A 17,463-nucleotide genomic window follows, 5' to 3' on the forward strand; every position below is an offset into this window, starting at 1 on the left:
ATTTTGAAACCATGATTGTTCATATTTTTAATATTATTTCTTGTTTCACGACTTTTCATTTTAATTTTGTGTTGCGCAAATCTTAATTCAATGGTAACATCCTGTATGTTGTAAGATTTCTATTACTTTTTCTATAATGTTTATGTTAGGTTAATCCTAGTGATTTAAAACAACACAAAACCAAATAACAAGGGCGATGATCCTTTGCCGCGGGTGTGGCCTTGCGGTGAGCATCAGATGGCCGAGACAACATCGACACATGCCTTGATGCAGTGCCGGCCATTGGATCCTCGCCGCTCCGCCTCACCCAAGCAAAGGATTTTTTTCAAATGGAAGACCAATTACCGACAATAGGAGAACATCTTCCCCTCATTAGACACCCTCCATTCTTTTCTACTTCATCTGGTCACTTATGATTTTTGGAGAAGAAAAATTCAATGGACAACTTATAAAGAAATGAAGGGACAAGACTCGGTATTCATACTTTCGCAAAATGTAAGGCTCGGTTTTGCAAAACAAATTACACTCTTCTTCCACTACTATAGCCATGATGGCAACAATGATGAATGCATCATCCCCTGCGATAGAATCTCTTCACAAGTTTATGTTTGCAATGCCGAAGAGATTCAATTGAGGAAACTAGGGGATGTTGGAGGCCTAGCTCATTACTTCAATTGAGATACTCATGAGTTATTACATATTTTTCGTTGGAACTTTAGACAGTTCTTTAAAATGGGATGCTTGGTTCAAATGTAAGGTATAAACAAGGATTAAAGTATCGGTATCGGTCGTCGTATCGGTCGGTCAAAATTAAGATACGTATCGGAGGATATCGTATCGTATCAGAGATACATTAAGATACACTAAAGATACACACATAAATTGATAGAAAACATTTTTTTAAATACTTTTGCATAAAGAATTTGTTAAAAAAAGCTATTGATAACATGTATTATGCATAAACACTAAATTGAGGATATCGTACTAAGAATTCAAGGTATGTAGTTGTCCCATAAATGTAAAATCCTTGTTCCCAACCTTGATTTCCACTTTAGTTAGAGAGAAATATGGCTGACAGCAACTTTAGAACAAAAACCTTCAAAAAATCGTTTTTTTTTCTGAAAAATTACCCATATTGGCCATTATATGACCGTAGTGCCGATACGTATCGATACTCACCGATACGTACCGATATATATCGATACGTGTCGATATATACCGACACGTACCGATCGATACATACCGATACTCACTGATACGTACTAATACATACCGAAACGTATATTTTACCTCAATTTTATATTTTTCATAGAGTCGTATCAAGGCATGTCGTATCGTATCGATGTGTATTAGTAGTGTATTGATGCATATCGGTATGTATTGTAGGATATATATCGATACGAAATGATTTAAAAAATTCAATGTATAGTATCGATGTGTATCGTATCAGCCGACTAAATTTAAAATACGTATTAAAAAGTATCATATCGATATTAGAGATACTTAAAACCACGTATAAACATCATAACCTAATGATAAGTGGTCGAAATAACTTGTTGACATTTTAGAAAAATATGTCTCCGCTCCTTTAGCAATGCAAAACATCTCATTCCTAATGTAGTTTACCAACTCAACTTCTCTCTCTCTCTCTCTCTCTCTCTCTCTCTCTCTCCAAACCCATATTGCGGTAGGTTTGGTCTTCGATTCTTGTAATAAGGATAATGTGGGCCCACACCCCAGCAAACCTAACCATTAGGGTCCAGGGTCGAAAAATATGAGACGGCTTATAATTGCGCACACGTATCAAGTTCCGGACGTTAAATATTGGATCTTTTACCAAAGTAGCGTTCCTCATTGCTCCATATCATTACTTTTGGGATCCACAGTCTAAACTCCATTACCGTCAGATCAGAATTTGACGTTACCTGGGTCTTGTCAGCCTGTTAGCTCAGACACCGTCACCGATGGGAAAACGTATCATATTCTTATATCACTTTCACTACCAAACACCTTTGGAAGCTTTTTTTATTTTTTGGTAAGAAATCCTTTGGCTTCCATGGCTATATGTGGAGGTTGTTGGGATTAACGTGGCGGCTTATCACGGAGGCATGAGGCTCACCAAACATCTGCTTAAATTACTGAACTACCCTATCCAAATATTGTGAAGTTTAATATTTTCCATTGCCGTTATTATATGACATTCTTATCCCAAGAAAAAAAAAAAAAGTTAAATGTAGAAAAAATACATTTTTATAATTTTTCTTTAGTTTCTTTAAGTTTCTGTTTAGGAAAAAAGTAAAATCAACTTAATTCTAAAATATATTTTTTTCTAATCATGTTTACCGACGTGATAGTTTAACCAATTCCGCGACACTGCAACTATGACTGTTATATTTTTACTTAATTTTACAATGGAATTCTTTTGTTATTAAAAGTAAAATAAGTATTGCATTTAAATAGTATAATTTTTTGGGTGGAATAAATATAAAGGCTTATAAAGACTTAAGCATCCTCTTTTTAATGATAAAATTTTTAAGGATGAGTTCTATCGAAGTCTCTACATATTGTTAGGGCTACGAGAAGGCAAGCCATTCACAATGGCATCAAATGTGGGTTTTCTTTACGGGTCTTCATTGAAAAGCATAATTACTAATTATAGAAAGAGTTTTAGATAATTTATACAAAAAAAAAAAAAAAGAGTTTTTGAAAGATTGCACAGTTTTGATTACAAAAATTTTCCCTTGTAGTTGCAACTGAATGGAGCCTAAATCTCTCTCAAATTTGATAGGAATTTTTTTTTTTAAGTAAACAATTTGATAGGATTTGAAAATGATGAGATGAGACCATGAGAAGCCAAAGGCGAGAGGAGACTAGTATTTTGTTGGAAGATGAGTCTTTTCCACCTTGAGTATATAAGCATCCAATTTTTTTTAATTTTTATTCTCACGTCTACCGACTCCTATGATCAAACTAAACATGATACATGAAATTGAAGAAAGAGGAGTATGTAGCCTCCCCACTTGTGCCCTTGTGTCTGTTTTTCTTTTTATAAAATAATCTCCCTACCCAAATAGATTGAACCAAAAGATGCAATGATTGGGTATTGTCAAAAACATGAAAGCCATGCTTCCAAATAGAATATATCTCCCTCCCCCTTCTTTTTTTTTTTTTTAAATAAAATCGAGTCTAATTTCAGATGAGGGTTTGATTCTTAAAAACTAAAATATAATGCCTCACGTGAGACCACTTTTTTGGGGTAAAAAATAAGTCTAAATTTCTCACAAAAATATATATATTTTTAGGGAGTGGTATAGGTGTGCTAGCAGGACACCCTGATATCAGGTGTGCTAACGAGATGTGAACCATTGGATATAAGTAGTATAATATAAATAGTTGGATTGGGATATAACTTTATGGGGGTAAAAGTTACTAGATACTGACAAATACGTTGCAGTACTCTGTAAAATACCGTACTATTAGTATTGAAAGGGAAAAAAAAAATGCACCAAATTTATAGTTTACATTTAAAGATGAAGTGTTTAGGAAACAGAAATCGTCTTCCTCATTTGGATTGTGAACCTCTGAATCCACCTTTTTCTTTTTTCACAGTGACTACGAATTTGGATGCCTAGAAAAATGGCGATTGCGATTAGCAAACCTAGGTAGGAATGGTTTTTGGAACCTTAGAAATCCACTGCCCTAAGTCTCATTTGAATCACCCCGCAAAATGGGGCATAACACAAGAATAACTTGAACCGGCCTGGCTGGTTCCCAGCTGGTTACAAAGATTACCATCCAGCCTTGCCGGTTGCCTCAAGAAGCTCGTTGGTTGAGCCAGACCCATATCCCACTTTACTGTTCATCGGATTATGAATTCCTAAATTATAATTAAAATTTTACAATCCCTGAGTCTTGTACTGAGATGAAAACAATAGCAACAAGGGTTTTCATTCTATTAGATAATGCAAGCAATTTGAAGGTGAATCTCAAATAAATTTGTAGATTTCTTATCTACTGCCACATTACTTCCACTACGCAAATGGAACCAAACTGAAGAGAAGAAATGTCCAAATTGTAGAAAATTTATGACAATTTACTTTTAGACAACGAACATCATTTAGTGTCTCGCGATCTCTTCAAGTATTTTGCCCAAACACAAGACACACACTACCGCACACCACTACCGTCTACTTCAAGGTTTTGTGACATTTTCACTTCTCCGGTGAGATATTTCTCACCTTAGCAGTGTGGTTGTGAATCTTCTTCTCTAACCAACTTCCAACTTTGGAACTCCTTCCCCAACCTAACTTTATTTTGAACCTTCTTCTCCTACCGGATTCGCACTTTGGAACTTCTTCTCCGTCCATACATCTATCTCAACCATCTTCTCCAACAAGCTTCATGCTTTGGATCTACTTCTCGGCCCTGCCATTTATTTTTTTCCTCTTCCTTCTTCCATCTTAAAAATCTACCAATTTCTCAGTTTCACGACTATACATCTGACACAACAGTTCATACCCTTTTTCTTAAACATTTTTAACCTTCACTTGTTATACATACTGAATGTATACATATTATAACTTTTGATGGCATAAATCTCAAACGTTTAATCTAATGGTCCCTGTAAGCTAGCACACCTGATTCCAAGGTGTCCTGTTAGCTTGCAAGTCCTTTTCCCATATTAATATAATTAGTGGATTTTAATGGTTACCAAAAAAAAAAAAAAAATACTAACCCTATCATAAGACTTACTGATTTTTTTTTTTAATTTTTTTTAATTTTTAATTTTTATAAAGTCTTATTAAAATGAATTTATATCAGCAAAAGCACAGGAGAAGTGAGGAGAAATGGCATTTTGCTCCCTTTGCCCTTGATACAGCTCACTCGCATGGATTAAGGATGATGAAATCGAGCTAAACAAATTTAAAATAAGCAATCTCATGCATCCATTGATTTATTATATGCCAAATAAGATAATGAAACCAATCTAACCAATTTTAAAATAAGCAATTTCATGCATCCATTGGATTTATTATGCCAAAATAATATAGTCGGTTAATGGATTTAGGTATCAATATTGTATCAGTTTGTATTGGTATTGACTATGCCCAATAGCACTACTAAATTCATATGAAATCAGTGAATCAGCTAAAATACAATAATTTTAGATTTAAAAAAAAATAATTTTTTGATATGTAATAAACCCAATACGGTTGATCTATATTGAGGTATCACTTTATTAATTTATGAGACTATGTTGGGCAAGTTAGAAAACTCTCTTTTTATTTTTATTTTTATATATATTTTTTAAAAGATAAGTAGCAAACTTTTTGTAGCTTTAAATACGGTAATTGGATAGAAGATATGGAATTTTCTTATATCAAATTTGAACGCAAGTCAAGAAAAGTAATAGTGTATTAGATATCCCCATTAGTAGTTGGTAAGAGCTTCAATTGGTTGTAGTGAGATATTGACACTGGACTTCCAATGTTTAAATTATTGGATTAATTTTCCTTCACTCTTAGAAAAAGGAGAATTCATTATCTGTTGGTGATGTGACTCTATGATTAGATTTTGGATTCATCATTAGTTTCCACACCTTATTATTCATGGTCAAATATCTTTCTTAGGTTCAATAAGAGGGTTTAAATTTGCTTTGGTGAGGGGCAAGATTGTAAATAAATGTATGTGTAACTGTATCGGTATAGAATATATCGATATTGACATGGATCAGCCATGTCAGGCAATTTTTTTCTCAATTTTGATAAATAAATAATTTTTAATAGTTTTAATTGTAAAAGGAGCTGTTCTATCAATACCATATTGGGCAAATATCGATATCAGATACGATTGATACACTTAAATTATGGTGAAGGATTCTACTTTTAACATGGATGAAGGAAAACATGGTCTAAAATTATATATATATATATATATATATATATTTTTCAGGTGCAGAATTATTGCCAAATTACGTGACCCTTACACTAGTGTGAGAAGCCAATGAGAGTATGGACCAAGGGCATAAGCATAAGTGAGTTCTCATATTTTAGTGGAGCATCATTTTACCTTTCTATGTGTTTGGGCGCAAGCGCCACATGACATGGAGTGATATTTTTTCCATTAATAAAAAATAATAATAATTTTTTAGAGAGAACGCTACCCGGTCCCAGGGCCCCTGTACAAGGTCAATGGGTACATCAGTACATGCATTAGGAGCGCTGAGCGCACTAGGTAACGTTGTCTTCTCCTAATTTTCCACCCGTATTCTTGAAAGTTTGAATAGAGGGCAAAAGAAGGGTTAGTTTCGTAATATCGCAAACTTTAAACTCAGGTCGAGCCGGAGCCTCTCTTTCCGTCTACCGGTCCCGACGGTCCACAGTTCTCGAGTTTTCCCGTCAAAATCTAGTTTGGCGCTTTTATATAAATAAGAGGAAATGGACACTTACCAGTTCCTACCCTCCTCCATTCTTTCCTACTCCTCTGCTCCCTTAAGTCTTAACCCAACAACCATCCGCTATCTTGCGCCACCTTGGTTCATTACCTTCCAGATTTCCAAAACGACTCTGCTTCTGTTATCTTCTCCGACGCGTTTCACACTCTGCAACTCCTCTCTTGTCACAAAGGATTTCTAAGGCAGAGCTATAAGAAATTCCTGTGATCCTTCAAAGGCGTGGTTAGTTTCAGGTCCACCTCTAATTTGTCATTGAATGAGCTTCGTTTTGTTATCTGTCATTTAGAACTCATGTATTGTTCGCTCAATGTCTCTGGCATATTCTATGAGAATCTGGATTTTGTCCTGTTATTGTTTGTCATTTTGTTCGAATTCTCTTTCAATCTGAATCTGTATCACAGGCTTGAAACTTGATGTTTTCTTGTTTTTATGCCTGGATGCTTTATTTTGGGCCATAAGTGGAAAAAGAATTTCGATTTTATTGTGTTTGCGATTTCTTCTGGTGCAGGGAAGATTTGGTCAGCTCGGATCTCTGGTTCGGTATATGAGAGAAATCTTAGTTGAAATCGGTTATCATTCTCTGGTAAGAGGAAGCGACCTGTAGCTTTCTGAGCTATTGGGACCATGGAGGCTGCAACCGCCACGACCTTGCAGTTTCCTGCATGGACTGGTCGGGAGAAGATCGGAAGAAAAACAAATGGTTTCTTCCGGTTATCTCATAATTGCGGGGAGGACATGGGCATTCGTATGCTTAAGTCAAGGGATTTGCAATGGAGGAGTGCTTCTGCTCGGCCTCAAATTCTTGTTTCTTATAAGAATTCTCCTGGTTCGTATTCGTGATTTATCTATTATTTGATTATATTAGCGGTCAAATTTCATACTTCTACCGTTTAGTCATATTTATTTATTTTTGAAGTTCGATTGGCTGAAAAAAAATTATGGTGGTTCTACTTCCAGAAAGAAGGAATAAGTTTGTCAATGCAGACTCAAATCTTGATGACCTCTCCCTTGTGGCCTAAGGATATATGGAAACGAAAATGAGTTGCATCATAAAAAGTTACTTCAAGCTGCCACCACTTTTAAGTGTTCTAATATGTTATTGATATGTTCAGCATTTTCATGGTTTTTTTAAGTACTTTCTAGCTCTTTTAGCTGGATATTGTTTATGACAATATTTAGTACTGAATCTCCATAGATTGGAGACTTTCATTGTCAATGAGCACTGTTATACTGTTACTAGTTGGAAAGGATAACTCAGGATCATATCTTTTTAACCAAGACCTGTTTATGAAGGTGGGGGTTGTAAAATTATTTCATGTGGTACTTATAAAAAGATGCGGATCCAGTGCATAGCGCACTGATTGCAGCCTTTGCTTGAAGAGCAGGCACCAGGAGTGTGGATGGTCTAAGGATCGACTCCTGTCACATGTGTCTCCCCTTTCCAATCATTCCCCCCTTCCCCTTTGGTGTGCGTGAGTAAAGGCCCCTTGGGCAGTAGAAGAAAAAGGAAAAAAAAAGGGGACTTATAAAAAGATCCGTGTTTTTAGGATCAATTTGTTGAAAGTTAATTCATGCAGGATGATTCTGGCTAGTACATATGAAAGTACAAACAGTTGGCGGCCTCTGACATTCTTGAATAATAACATCTGATGTGTCCTGTCTTGAATATCAAAGTTGGTTTTATACATACCATCGATGAAATAGTATTTGAGATGGGTATGCAATCAAAAGACTGATATAAAGATTCTGAAATCATCTCCACAGACAAACAAGTGTACCACGTTAGTACTCCAGCAAGATGAAATGTGAAAATTAATAGAAAAAAGTTGTCTCCAACCACTCGAAATATGAAAATAATGAGCTCAAATGGTTTCCCTATTGACTGTATACCATTTGAAAGAACCATAAAGAGATGAAAATCCCTAAAATAAAGATGATTAGACATCTCAGGTCTACATAGGGAAGAGAAAAAGATGAAGTGATATGTACTGATGAAGATACTCAATTTCTGGGGTATTTCAAACAAAAAATGAGGAAAAAAGAATGCAGAAAATTCATATTTCTATTTATGATAAATATAGCGCAGGAACAATGTTATTTCTGTTCAAAGTCCATTGATCCTTCAGCAAACAATGCCTTTGTACAAGAATAAGGGAATGGTATTGCAATCGTTGTCTCATACGTCAACAGTTAACCATATATGGATCAAGATGGTTATGGTGACCATATAATGTATAGTGCATTTGTTTAAATTATATTTGAGTATCACAAATAAGAATCTCATGGGGGTACAATTAGTCCTCATGAGTAAAGAAATAAGCAAGGGAAACTAAAGAAATTTATTGCGGATTTCATATTTCACTTCATTACGTCACATTTGTCAATAGAACTACATGGCGGAACACTTCTGGAATAAGTTCCAACTTCCATACCACAAAAACTTGGTTGAGCACAAAAACTTGGTTAAGGTATCTGATTATTTCTATTTGCATAATCCTCCTATGTTTAAGCATGGTTAAGTTAATTTGGGTCTGCAGGTTAAACAGCAAAAAGTCACAAAGCGATAACTTAGGCTAATGGTTGTCTGGCTGTCTTTCCCTGTATTAAATTTTATTTATAGATTGGGAGGTCCTGAATTATTTCTGAAAGGGAAGCCGGTCATCTTGTTTAGTGGCACTGGAGGCCTACCCACCCGTTTGCCTAATCTCAATTGCCAACCTGGTAACTGGTCTAGTTCAACAACTGTCAACCTGGTCTAACTCTGAAGAAAGCACTTTCCAACCTACTCTGTCGTGTGAAAAACTATTAGTCAGTTTCTCTTGTCTTAAAAGCATAACCTTTTCTTTCCTTCTCTCTGAAGATTGAACCGTATGCACCCGTAAATGCGTAATAGCCAAGAGCTTATTTAGACATAATTTTACAGGCACCAGGCTTGACAAATTTTACAGGAAATAGATACCAATCTGTCAATAATAGTTTGAAATTTATGGGAATGTAAAAAAAAAGAAGCAATTGCTAGGCATTACAAAGACATAAAAAAGGAAACAATTCAGATAAGGCTTAGTTCATGGAGCACTATTAGCCTATTTTTATTTATGCCTTTCATATTGAGTTCCTGGTTGAGATGACATCACCCTCCCCCCAAAAGTTCGAGAGGTTAAGTTACTCTACATCCACTGAGGTTTAACTTAATTAAAATTAGTGCAGATTGGTTTGCCACATATGGTTTGTCACATGAAATAAGAATCATGAAATTATGACTGCCAAAACCAGTGCTTTGCTGTATATACTTATTCATTGCATTGGTGTGCATCTGTTCCTTTCTATCAATTGTCAAGAAAGAGTGGTAGAGGGGGATAATGGTTGTCCGGGTAACTAGGGATTGTGCATTGGTGCCTAGTGCCTTGAAGAACGGTGTGAGATTGGGAAAGAATGGAAGATCTTGATTCGTATTTGTGGGGATGTGTGTGTTTGCTAGCATAAGTCCACTTCGACAATTGAAAGAGCGAGGGAGAGTGATGAAGAGACTTAACAGTGGGAGGGGCCTTACGTGCTGCTTTGTGTAAGTCAAGTTTGACAATTGAGAGAAAAAGTGCGTCTACTTCTACAAGGGGGAGAGAACAAGAGAGAGGTGGGTACTGTGGGTTGACGTGTATCCCAGCTATTGGAGGAGAATCTGCAAGGAGTTCCGTTGTGAAACAACTTTCCTAGCATAGATTATTAAATATAATAATTCCCCAGGGCCAATTAGTTATTCATGGTGTGGCTCTTATTTTCATTTTGATTTAGATCATATTAAAATCTGTATTATTGTTGATCCTGTTCTTTGACCAATGACAATTTGTATTGAACTTGCTCTGTGGTGCAGCTTCGGAATTGGAATCAGGAAAGGTTTCTACGCCCTTTGATGAAGCTTTGATTTTAAAGGTACAGAATATCTCCTTGACAATCATTTTTTGAGTTGTGAAGGATCGAAGAGTGTGGAATACTGACTTTTACTGTTCTGTGTTATTTCTCTGGTAATTACTTTCATGTAGAAAATAGCCACTAACTTCCTCTAGATCCTGTTTATGTGTTATGCGATCTATCTTGCACATGAAAAAACAGTGCGTTGCTTATTTGTTCATGAAAGATATTTTGCACATTAAATGATAGTTGATGTTTCTCAATCACAGAAGAAGGCACAGGAGGTTGGCCCACAATTAGATGGGCGTTGCATTTATCTTGTTGGTCAGTTTTCTATTCCTGAAATCTCGCTATTGCACTAAAACCATGTATTGTAATCTAGTGGTTGAAGTCTGTGTAGCATGAAACACAGGAATGATGGGCTCTGGTAAAACAACAGTTGGGAAGATTATATCAGAAGTGTTGGGTTATTCTTTCTTTGACAGGTTTGTCCTGTTTTTTTTTTTTTTTTCTTTCCTTTTTCCTTTTCTCCACCTGGGAGAGTCCTTTAAATGATTAGAACATAAAGTCTGAGGTACCTCAGTACTCTCCATGTGGTCAATTTATGTGCTTTCTCTACCACTCAGTGATCCATTGACCTTCTAGGTGCATTACGTAAAACCTAAACTGAATAACTATTCAAACTATCAAAAAAAGTATATATCTTGTGAATTTTTGTCTGGGTTCGTTCCATCTGTGGTCATTAGAAATTTAGAATACAACAGATAGGGTGGCTATATTCATTTGATCTGCTTTACTTTTGGCATAGAAGATTTTGTAGTTTGGGCATATTAATGTTTCATCTCAGATCTTGCTTTTCTGCCTGTGGCTGAGTGATTGTCCTGTTGGACTGGCACTTTATATTTCATACCAAATGAAATTCAAGATTGTATACCTGTTCACTAATGGTTGTTTATGATGTCTGTGGGAGCTGCAGTGACAAATTGGTGGAGGAGGCTGTGGGTGTAACATCTGTGGCACAGATCTTTAAGCAGTATAGTGAGAGTTTCTTTAGAGATAATGAGGTATTTAAAAAGCATTTTGATTCATTCAGTTGTGGAATCCTCTTTCCATATGGAGTTAGAACTGATGGATTTTGTTTTCGGCCAAGTGAATCTTCTTTACTTCCCATGTGAGTTACTGTTACCAGAAGTCCTCTGTTGGAGACACAAATCACTATAGAATGCTTGTACACTTTAAGAACCATTATTCCTAGAACGATTGTAGACTTTAAGAACCATTAGTCTTAGAATTATGTCTAAAAGAACTTCTAAAATATCAACAACCACCAATGTCATAACTACATGTTAGCATCTTTAATTTTTTTTTTTTCCTTTTGATTTTGATACGTTTAGGATACTTCTTAATTTTGTTAATAGCAAATAGATGAACCATTATCCTTGGAACTGTGATTGAAATAACTGCTGACATAAATCAACAGACATGAATTCCACAATCACATACATGCATTAGTTCTTGTAGACATTGATGGATTTTTATTACTTATTTTTTGATTATTTTTTCCTTATCTTTTAGACTGAAGTATTACGGAAGTTGTCTTTGATGCGCCAGCTAGTTATTGCCACTGGTGGTGGTGTAGTGATTCGGCCAATCAATTGGTGTGTAAGCTGGATGCATAAATAATATCATTACTATTTTCCTGTCGTTTCTGACGTAGAATCATGTTGCATAGTTGTCTGAACAAAATACTTCTAATTTTCTTGAATTATCAGGAAATATATGAAACAGGGTGTCACAGTCTGGTTAGACGTGCCTTTGGAAGCGTTGGCAAGGCGTATTGCTGCTGTAGGGACAGATTCTCGCCCTCTTTTGCATGGAGAATCGGGTGATGCTTATTCAAAGGTGCCTATTAATCATATCTTACCGCATACACCATGTTCACAAGGGTTAAGGTTAGAGAATTCCTAACATGAACCCAATCCAGATTTAGTATGGTGGGTTGTCTGAGCTCCTGTCAAGAACCAGGTTGGTGGGTTCAGATTCAGATTGGGTGCAGAAATGGCCAAACCAAATTTAGGAGGGCTAAGATACCAAACTCAAGGTTTGAAAGGAGTGAAAAAGAGATAAAAGGGAGGGGGAAGGTTTGGTTAAATTGGTGGTTCAGCGAGTCTGGTTAAGAATTGCCCCCATGAAGACCTGCTAGAAAGATTACTGCTTTAGTTTGTCTCATCTGTTGATGTATCAAATTTGGAATGGCAATTTTTCTCAATCATTTCCTCCTTTGATTTCCTACAGGCATTATTGCGACTCTCAACACTTTTCAAAGAGAGGGGTGAAGCGTATGACAATGCTGATGCCAAAGTTTCGCTCCCGCGTATGGTTTCTTGAACACATTCTCCCTTTTCATATATTATTTTCAAGTTTTTATTTTTTTATTTTCTGGTCACGTAGGGATATCCATCTTAATACCGGGAAAAAAATACCCATCTGAGGTGTATGACCATGACTAAGTCTATAAGAAGGCCAAGTGGCACTGATGCTGGCAGCAAGACTTGCCATCTATCTTTAAATAAAAAATGATCCTCTATTCTTAGGATCCAGTTGTGAGATTTTCTTTTTGTGTCAATACCTATTCTATAGAAGAAGAGGGGTGGGGGGGAGTTGTAACAGCCAGGAGGCCGAACTCAAGACCTCCTGGTGAGTGTGGGCTTAGTGCACCACAGTGATGCGGATCCGGATTCCAAAGACTGAAATCGGATCGATTAGGGCCACTAGAATGGCTAAAAATCTCAATTTAATGGTTGGGTGGCAATTTTCTAATTAAACTAAACTTAAAACATAAGCAAGTGGCTCAATCGACTAGTAAAAGGGGTAGTTCAGGAATTACAAATAAAGCTAGGACAAAAAAAAGAATAGTAAGCAAAGGAGGGGCAATATTGTCAAACCAGGGAATGAGATGACCTAAACAGCCCACGATTCAGTCTTCCTCTTCCTTGGACGACCTGTAAAGGAAGGAAGAGCAGCAGCTTGCGATGGAGGAATCTCCTTCAACTCTTCTCTGTTAGACCTGAAATTTCAGGCGTAAGGTCTCAAGAGGAGGCTCACTCAGACCCACATGAAAGCTGCTCAGGTCGGCAGGCTGGAAAGATGAAAGGAGACCCTGAGTTAGAAGCTGGTGGTAGAGACTCTTGCTGCCCCAGTTGCAGGTTTCGATTAGCCAAACCGAAAGGGAGTTTTGAGCTGAACTTCAAGGAGTTTTGTCGCCCAATAGAGACCTGCCTTTACTCAAAGTTTCAACCCAAACAGACCTTGTATGAAAGATATCGATCCACTTCATGATGGTCTTAATCATAGTTGTCAAGGCGTCGCCTAGGCGACGACTAGGCGTCCAGGCGGTTTGCCTGGGGCCTAGGCGATAGTCGCCTTATTGCACTGCATGCCGCCTTGTGTTTTGGCACTTATTTATGCCTAATATTATTTAAGTAAATTTTCATTTACTTAAGATATTATTCATAAATAAGCAAATACCCCCTATTTGAATCCAATAAAAATAGTTTAAAAACCAAATTCCAAAAGGATAAAAGTCAACCACCCAGTCTAAGAAGAAAAACTAGATTTTCGTTATAGGGGCGATTTTCAACTTTTAAATGCTGAAGTTTTTCTCAATTATGAAAATTTTATAAATTCTATCATGTTAAAACATTGCTAAAAACCAAAAGTCCAGTAAAATAATTTTTTGTTTTGATATCCATAAAATTATTTTCATTCAGGCGATTTTAATAGCATTCGCGCACTTAAAAATAAGTTTGACTGGCACATAACTTTATCGTTACAACTCAGATTTAAGTAATCTTAGACTTGTTGGAAAGCTAGTTTTATATTATAACTGATACAAAAAGTCTCATGTAAAAATAATATCATTTGACCAGTTAAACTTATTATAGAACCAGATCATTTCTCTAAATTTTGATTTTTTATAACTTAATATGACTTAATGTTAATTTTTTATGATTTAATATGGCTAAATGTTGATTTTTAATGACTTGATGTTGCTTAATCTTGATTTTTTATGATACAAGGTATATATAGCTTACTAAATAATGTTAGAAAATAGGGAAAATAAAAAATAACAATTGGTCGCCTTGGTTCGCCTTGTCGCCGTGACAATTATGGTCTTAATTGCCGCCCAGAACAAAGTAATCCCAGGCAAGGAAAGTGTATTAGCGAAATAGGGGAAAGGACTATAAAGAAGAAGAAGATGAGAAGAGAGAGAAAAGGGATTTCAGGGGGAGTTAGAGAGAAGAGAACAACTCACAGTTTTAAAACCAAAAAAACTCAGACAAAATTTCTATTCTTCAAAATCTAAAACTTCTCCATCGTTTACATAACCAATATAAAGAAAAAATCAAACAATTAATGGCAACTACTGAAAAGGAAACTATTCTATATTTAGAAGCTAGCAAAATTCAAAGGAAATTGTTTCTAAAACAAAAGAAAATCAAATCAAAGATATATATATATATATATATATATATTTTTCCTAAGTCCTTCGGCCAACTGCATCACACAGCTTCACCAACTGCTCTAGGCAGTTGTCATTATTCATATAAAAATATCAGTTAGGAGATAACTTCATGGATAAAATCAGTCCTTTCTTGTCTCATCCTCTGCAGTTTATCTAAGCATTAAAAAATTTTTAATAAGTTGGTGGTTATAGTAATGCTATGGGGACCCATTTTCAGGTTCATTCTTTTTACCCTTTAGCATGCTACATGCATTCTTTTTGGGGATTAGCCCCACAAGACTAGCAAATTTATTGGTGAAGGCCCCTTATATAGATGATCCCCACCATCCATACATGTGACATTTATGTGTCTCATGTATCTAGATGTTTTTATATACCCTCTTTCCAGACAATATTCAACTTATATCTCCTAGATATCCCTCAATGTGCAAGAGAGGCGCGCTTTGTATTTTTGCTGCCATTGTTGTTTTGTTGAGACAAAGCAATTGACTTCACCACTTAGACTACTTTCAAGTATTAAAAAAAAAAAAATCCCTGCTTCTTTACTTTCTCTGAACCAGAGAAAAAAGGTCCATGTCTGATAGATCATTAATATTGACGCCTCTGATTATTTTTGGGGTTGGGAGATGGCTGAGTTAGATGCTAGTAATTTCTTAGTCCCAATTCCTAGGAAATTTCTTGTGTTGGACTTTTGCTGCATGGAGGTCAAGTGTGCGTGGAAGCATAAAAATGCTGCCTATTTTAACCCCTTATACAATGTCATTCTGATAGGCTGACCCCTTTATTTTATCTCTTTGGTTATTTTTTAATGCTTTCTACTTTGTGAAGCTCTCAAGTTGTTGGGCATGTCCACTTTGTAGATATTGCAGCCAAGCTGGGACTTGATGATGCATGTGATCTCACACCAACTGCTATTGCTATAGAGGTCTTTCCCTGACCCCTTCAGTTGTTTCTAATTTTCATTTTTCATATTTATTCATGACGTTGTGTGTGTCTTTTTTACTCGCCTTTTACTCATATTTATTAATATGTTCGATCGGCTGCCTAAAATAGCAGTGTCACAGAGTCATACTCCTTCCTCCCCAATTCCACATCTGCCAGTTTTGGGGAGGGTCTTGGGCTTATAAGCAGGAGGGTTTCCTTGCCTTATTAGCTGCATCTTTTGGGGTGGTGGAATGATCACGTGTCATGGATTCATACCACTGACGTTAGAGATGGACCAGAGATGTTGGCTGGGGGCACTCCAAATGGGGTTTCCACTTAGGGGTGTGAGTCCCCTTGGCGAGCCCTCAGGGATTGTGCAGGGCACTGCAGTCTGGATTCCTCTGGCGAGGGTTCTAGGGATGGTTGGGGAGATTTTCAGGCTCAAACTCTCTCCCTACCTCAATCCCAAATTCGCCAGACGGACTCCTACCAGATGTGGTATTAGAAATGAAACCAGAGACATTGGAGATGTTGGCTGTAGGTACCCCAAATAGACGCATTTTTTGGGCTTGTTGGGGAGGGTCTTGGGCTTACAAGCTGGAAAGTTTCGTCACCTAAAAGACGCATTTTTTGGGGTTGGTTAGATTTGACTGTGATAATAGGGTGACATTAATACTTTTGATTGTCAGCCTATAGGGTAGCAAATTGATGAGCGTATTCTCATGAAAGGCACTAGCTGCAAGATCAGTGTGAAAAAATGACACTAGCATCCAATAAAGCCTTATTTTTCTGGAGAATTTCATTATAGGTCCCAAAAGAATTCTCATGATTGGATGGTCTAGGTTGTCCCATTTTCCCAATACAGAGATACACTTACTCTGGACCAATCAAGGGGAATAAATGAATTTCCCATTCATTGGATGTTCCAGGTCAAATGAAAGCTGAGAGGACATCTAGATCAATCTCATTTTATTGACCTGGGCAGCGTGCAAATTTTCACTCATGGATAGGTAAATTGTTGAAGAAGCATGAATTTAATATTGGTATGTGTCGCTCGGGAGTCTGGTGCTCATGTTTGTTTGGTTTGGGATCCTCTATTCGTGACAGGCACTTGTACAAATCGAGAATTTTGTAAAGCGTGATGATGATATGACTATTGCAAGGAATCCATAGCTCTCCCTCTGGTTTTAGCTCCACTTTGTTGTTGTAATCCTTTATGCCCTATGTACAGATGGATCAGATATTTCAGCCTACTTGTATCATCTTTTCTCTTTTATTTTTGGGAAGTGAATTAGCCTATATAATATTTATCTACAGAAACGATTAATGTACCCGTACATAAAAAATGCAAATCCCCATTAACCAAGCTTTGCTCTATTCTATTAATTCTATGAGACTCGACGAGACAGATGGTACAACTAATACAAGACTGACAATGGAGAACAGAGACAAGAGAAGCTACACGAGTCTCCACTGACTAAAAGGAAGCTTTAGGCTATGTCTATGGAGAGAGTTTTCTCCTTAGATGGATGGGTCTCCTTGGGCAGTCACAACCAGGACTCTAAATCTCCAGATCACACTTGATCTCGTCCAGGTTGGTCTCTCCACTGTATGCCACTTGTCATCCTTATCCTCCCTCCACCTTCTCAGTCCT

General features: G+C 36.7%; 1 protein-coding gene across 3 annotated transcripts; it reads left to right on the top strand.

The window, feature by feature from the left end:
- The first annotated feature begins 6,464 nt into the window (after positions 1-6,464).
- On the top strand, positions 6,465-17,175 carry LOC122073039 (shikimate kinase 3, chloroplastic-like). 3 transcript variants are annotated; one of them, XR_006138632.1, is made up of 12 exons: positions 6,465-6,687; positions 6,963-7,280; positions 10,323-10,381; positions 10,630-10,684; positions 10,773-10,845; positions 11,337-11,424; positions 11,936-12,018; positions 12,133-12,262; positions 12,656-12,734; positions 15,746-15,810; positions 16,739-16,819; positions 16,917-17,175. XR_006138632.1 is itself a non-coding variant. In XM_042637531.1 (11 exons), exons 2-11 carry the CDS (start codon positions 7,079-7,081, stop codon positions 16,980-16,982), a joined length of 900 nt encoding a protein of 299 aa, XP_042493465.1. In that variant the 5' UTR covers positions 6,465-6,687; positions 6,963-7,078; the 3' UTR covers positions 16,983-17,175. The 3 variants fall into 3 exon arrangements, 2 of the variants coding, with proteins under 2 accessions (XP_042493465.1, XP_042493466.1); XM_042637531.1 differs by lacking the exon at positions 16,739-16,819; XM_042637532.1 differs by lacking the exon at positions 16,739-16,819 and having other exon boundaries at positions 6,465-6,676.
- Positions 17,176-17,463: the final 288 nt, after the last annotated feature.

Source organism: Macadamia integrifolia, chromosome 3 (assembly GCF_013358625.1).
Source record: "Macadamia integrifolia cultivar HAES 741 chromosome 3, SCU_Mint_v3, whole genome shotgun sequence".
In the NCBI taxonomy this organism is placed as follows: domain Eukaryota; kingdom Viridiplantae; phylum Streptophyta; class Magnoliopsida; order Proteales; family Proteaceae; genus Macadamia; species Macadamia integrifolia.

Bases quoted from the DNA above. Each gene is read 5' to 3' on its own strand.
- LOC122073039 (XM_042637531.1), top strand. From the start codon at position 7,079: ATGGAGGCTGCAACCGCCACGACCTTGCAGTTTCCTGCATGGACTGGT. The intron at 10,846-11,336 runs GTTTGTCCTGTT...TGGGAGCTGCAG, and splicing joins GGTTATTCTTTCTTTGACAG to TGACAAATTGGTGGAGGAGG. The intron at 12,263-12,655 runs GTGCCTATTAAT...GATTTCCTACAG, and splicing joins CGGGTGATGCTTATTCAAAG to GCATTATTGCGACTCTCAAC.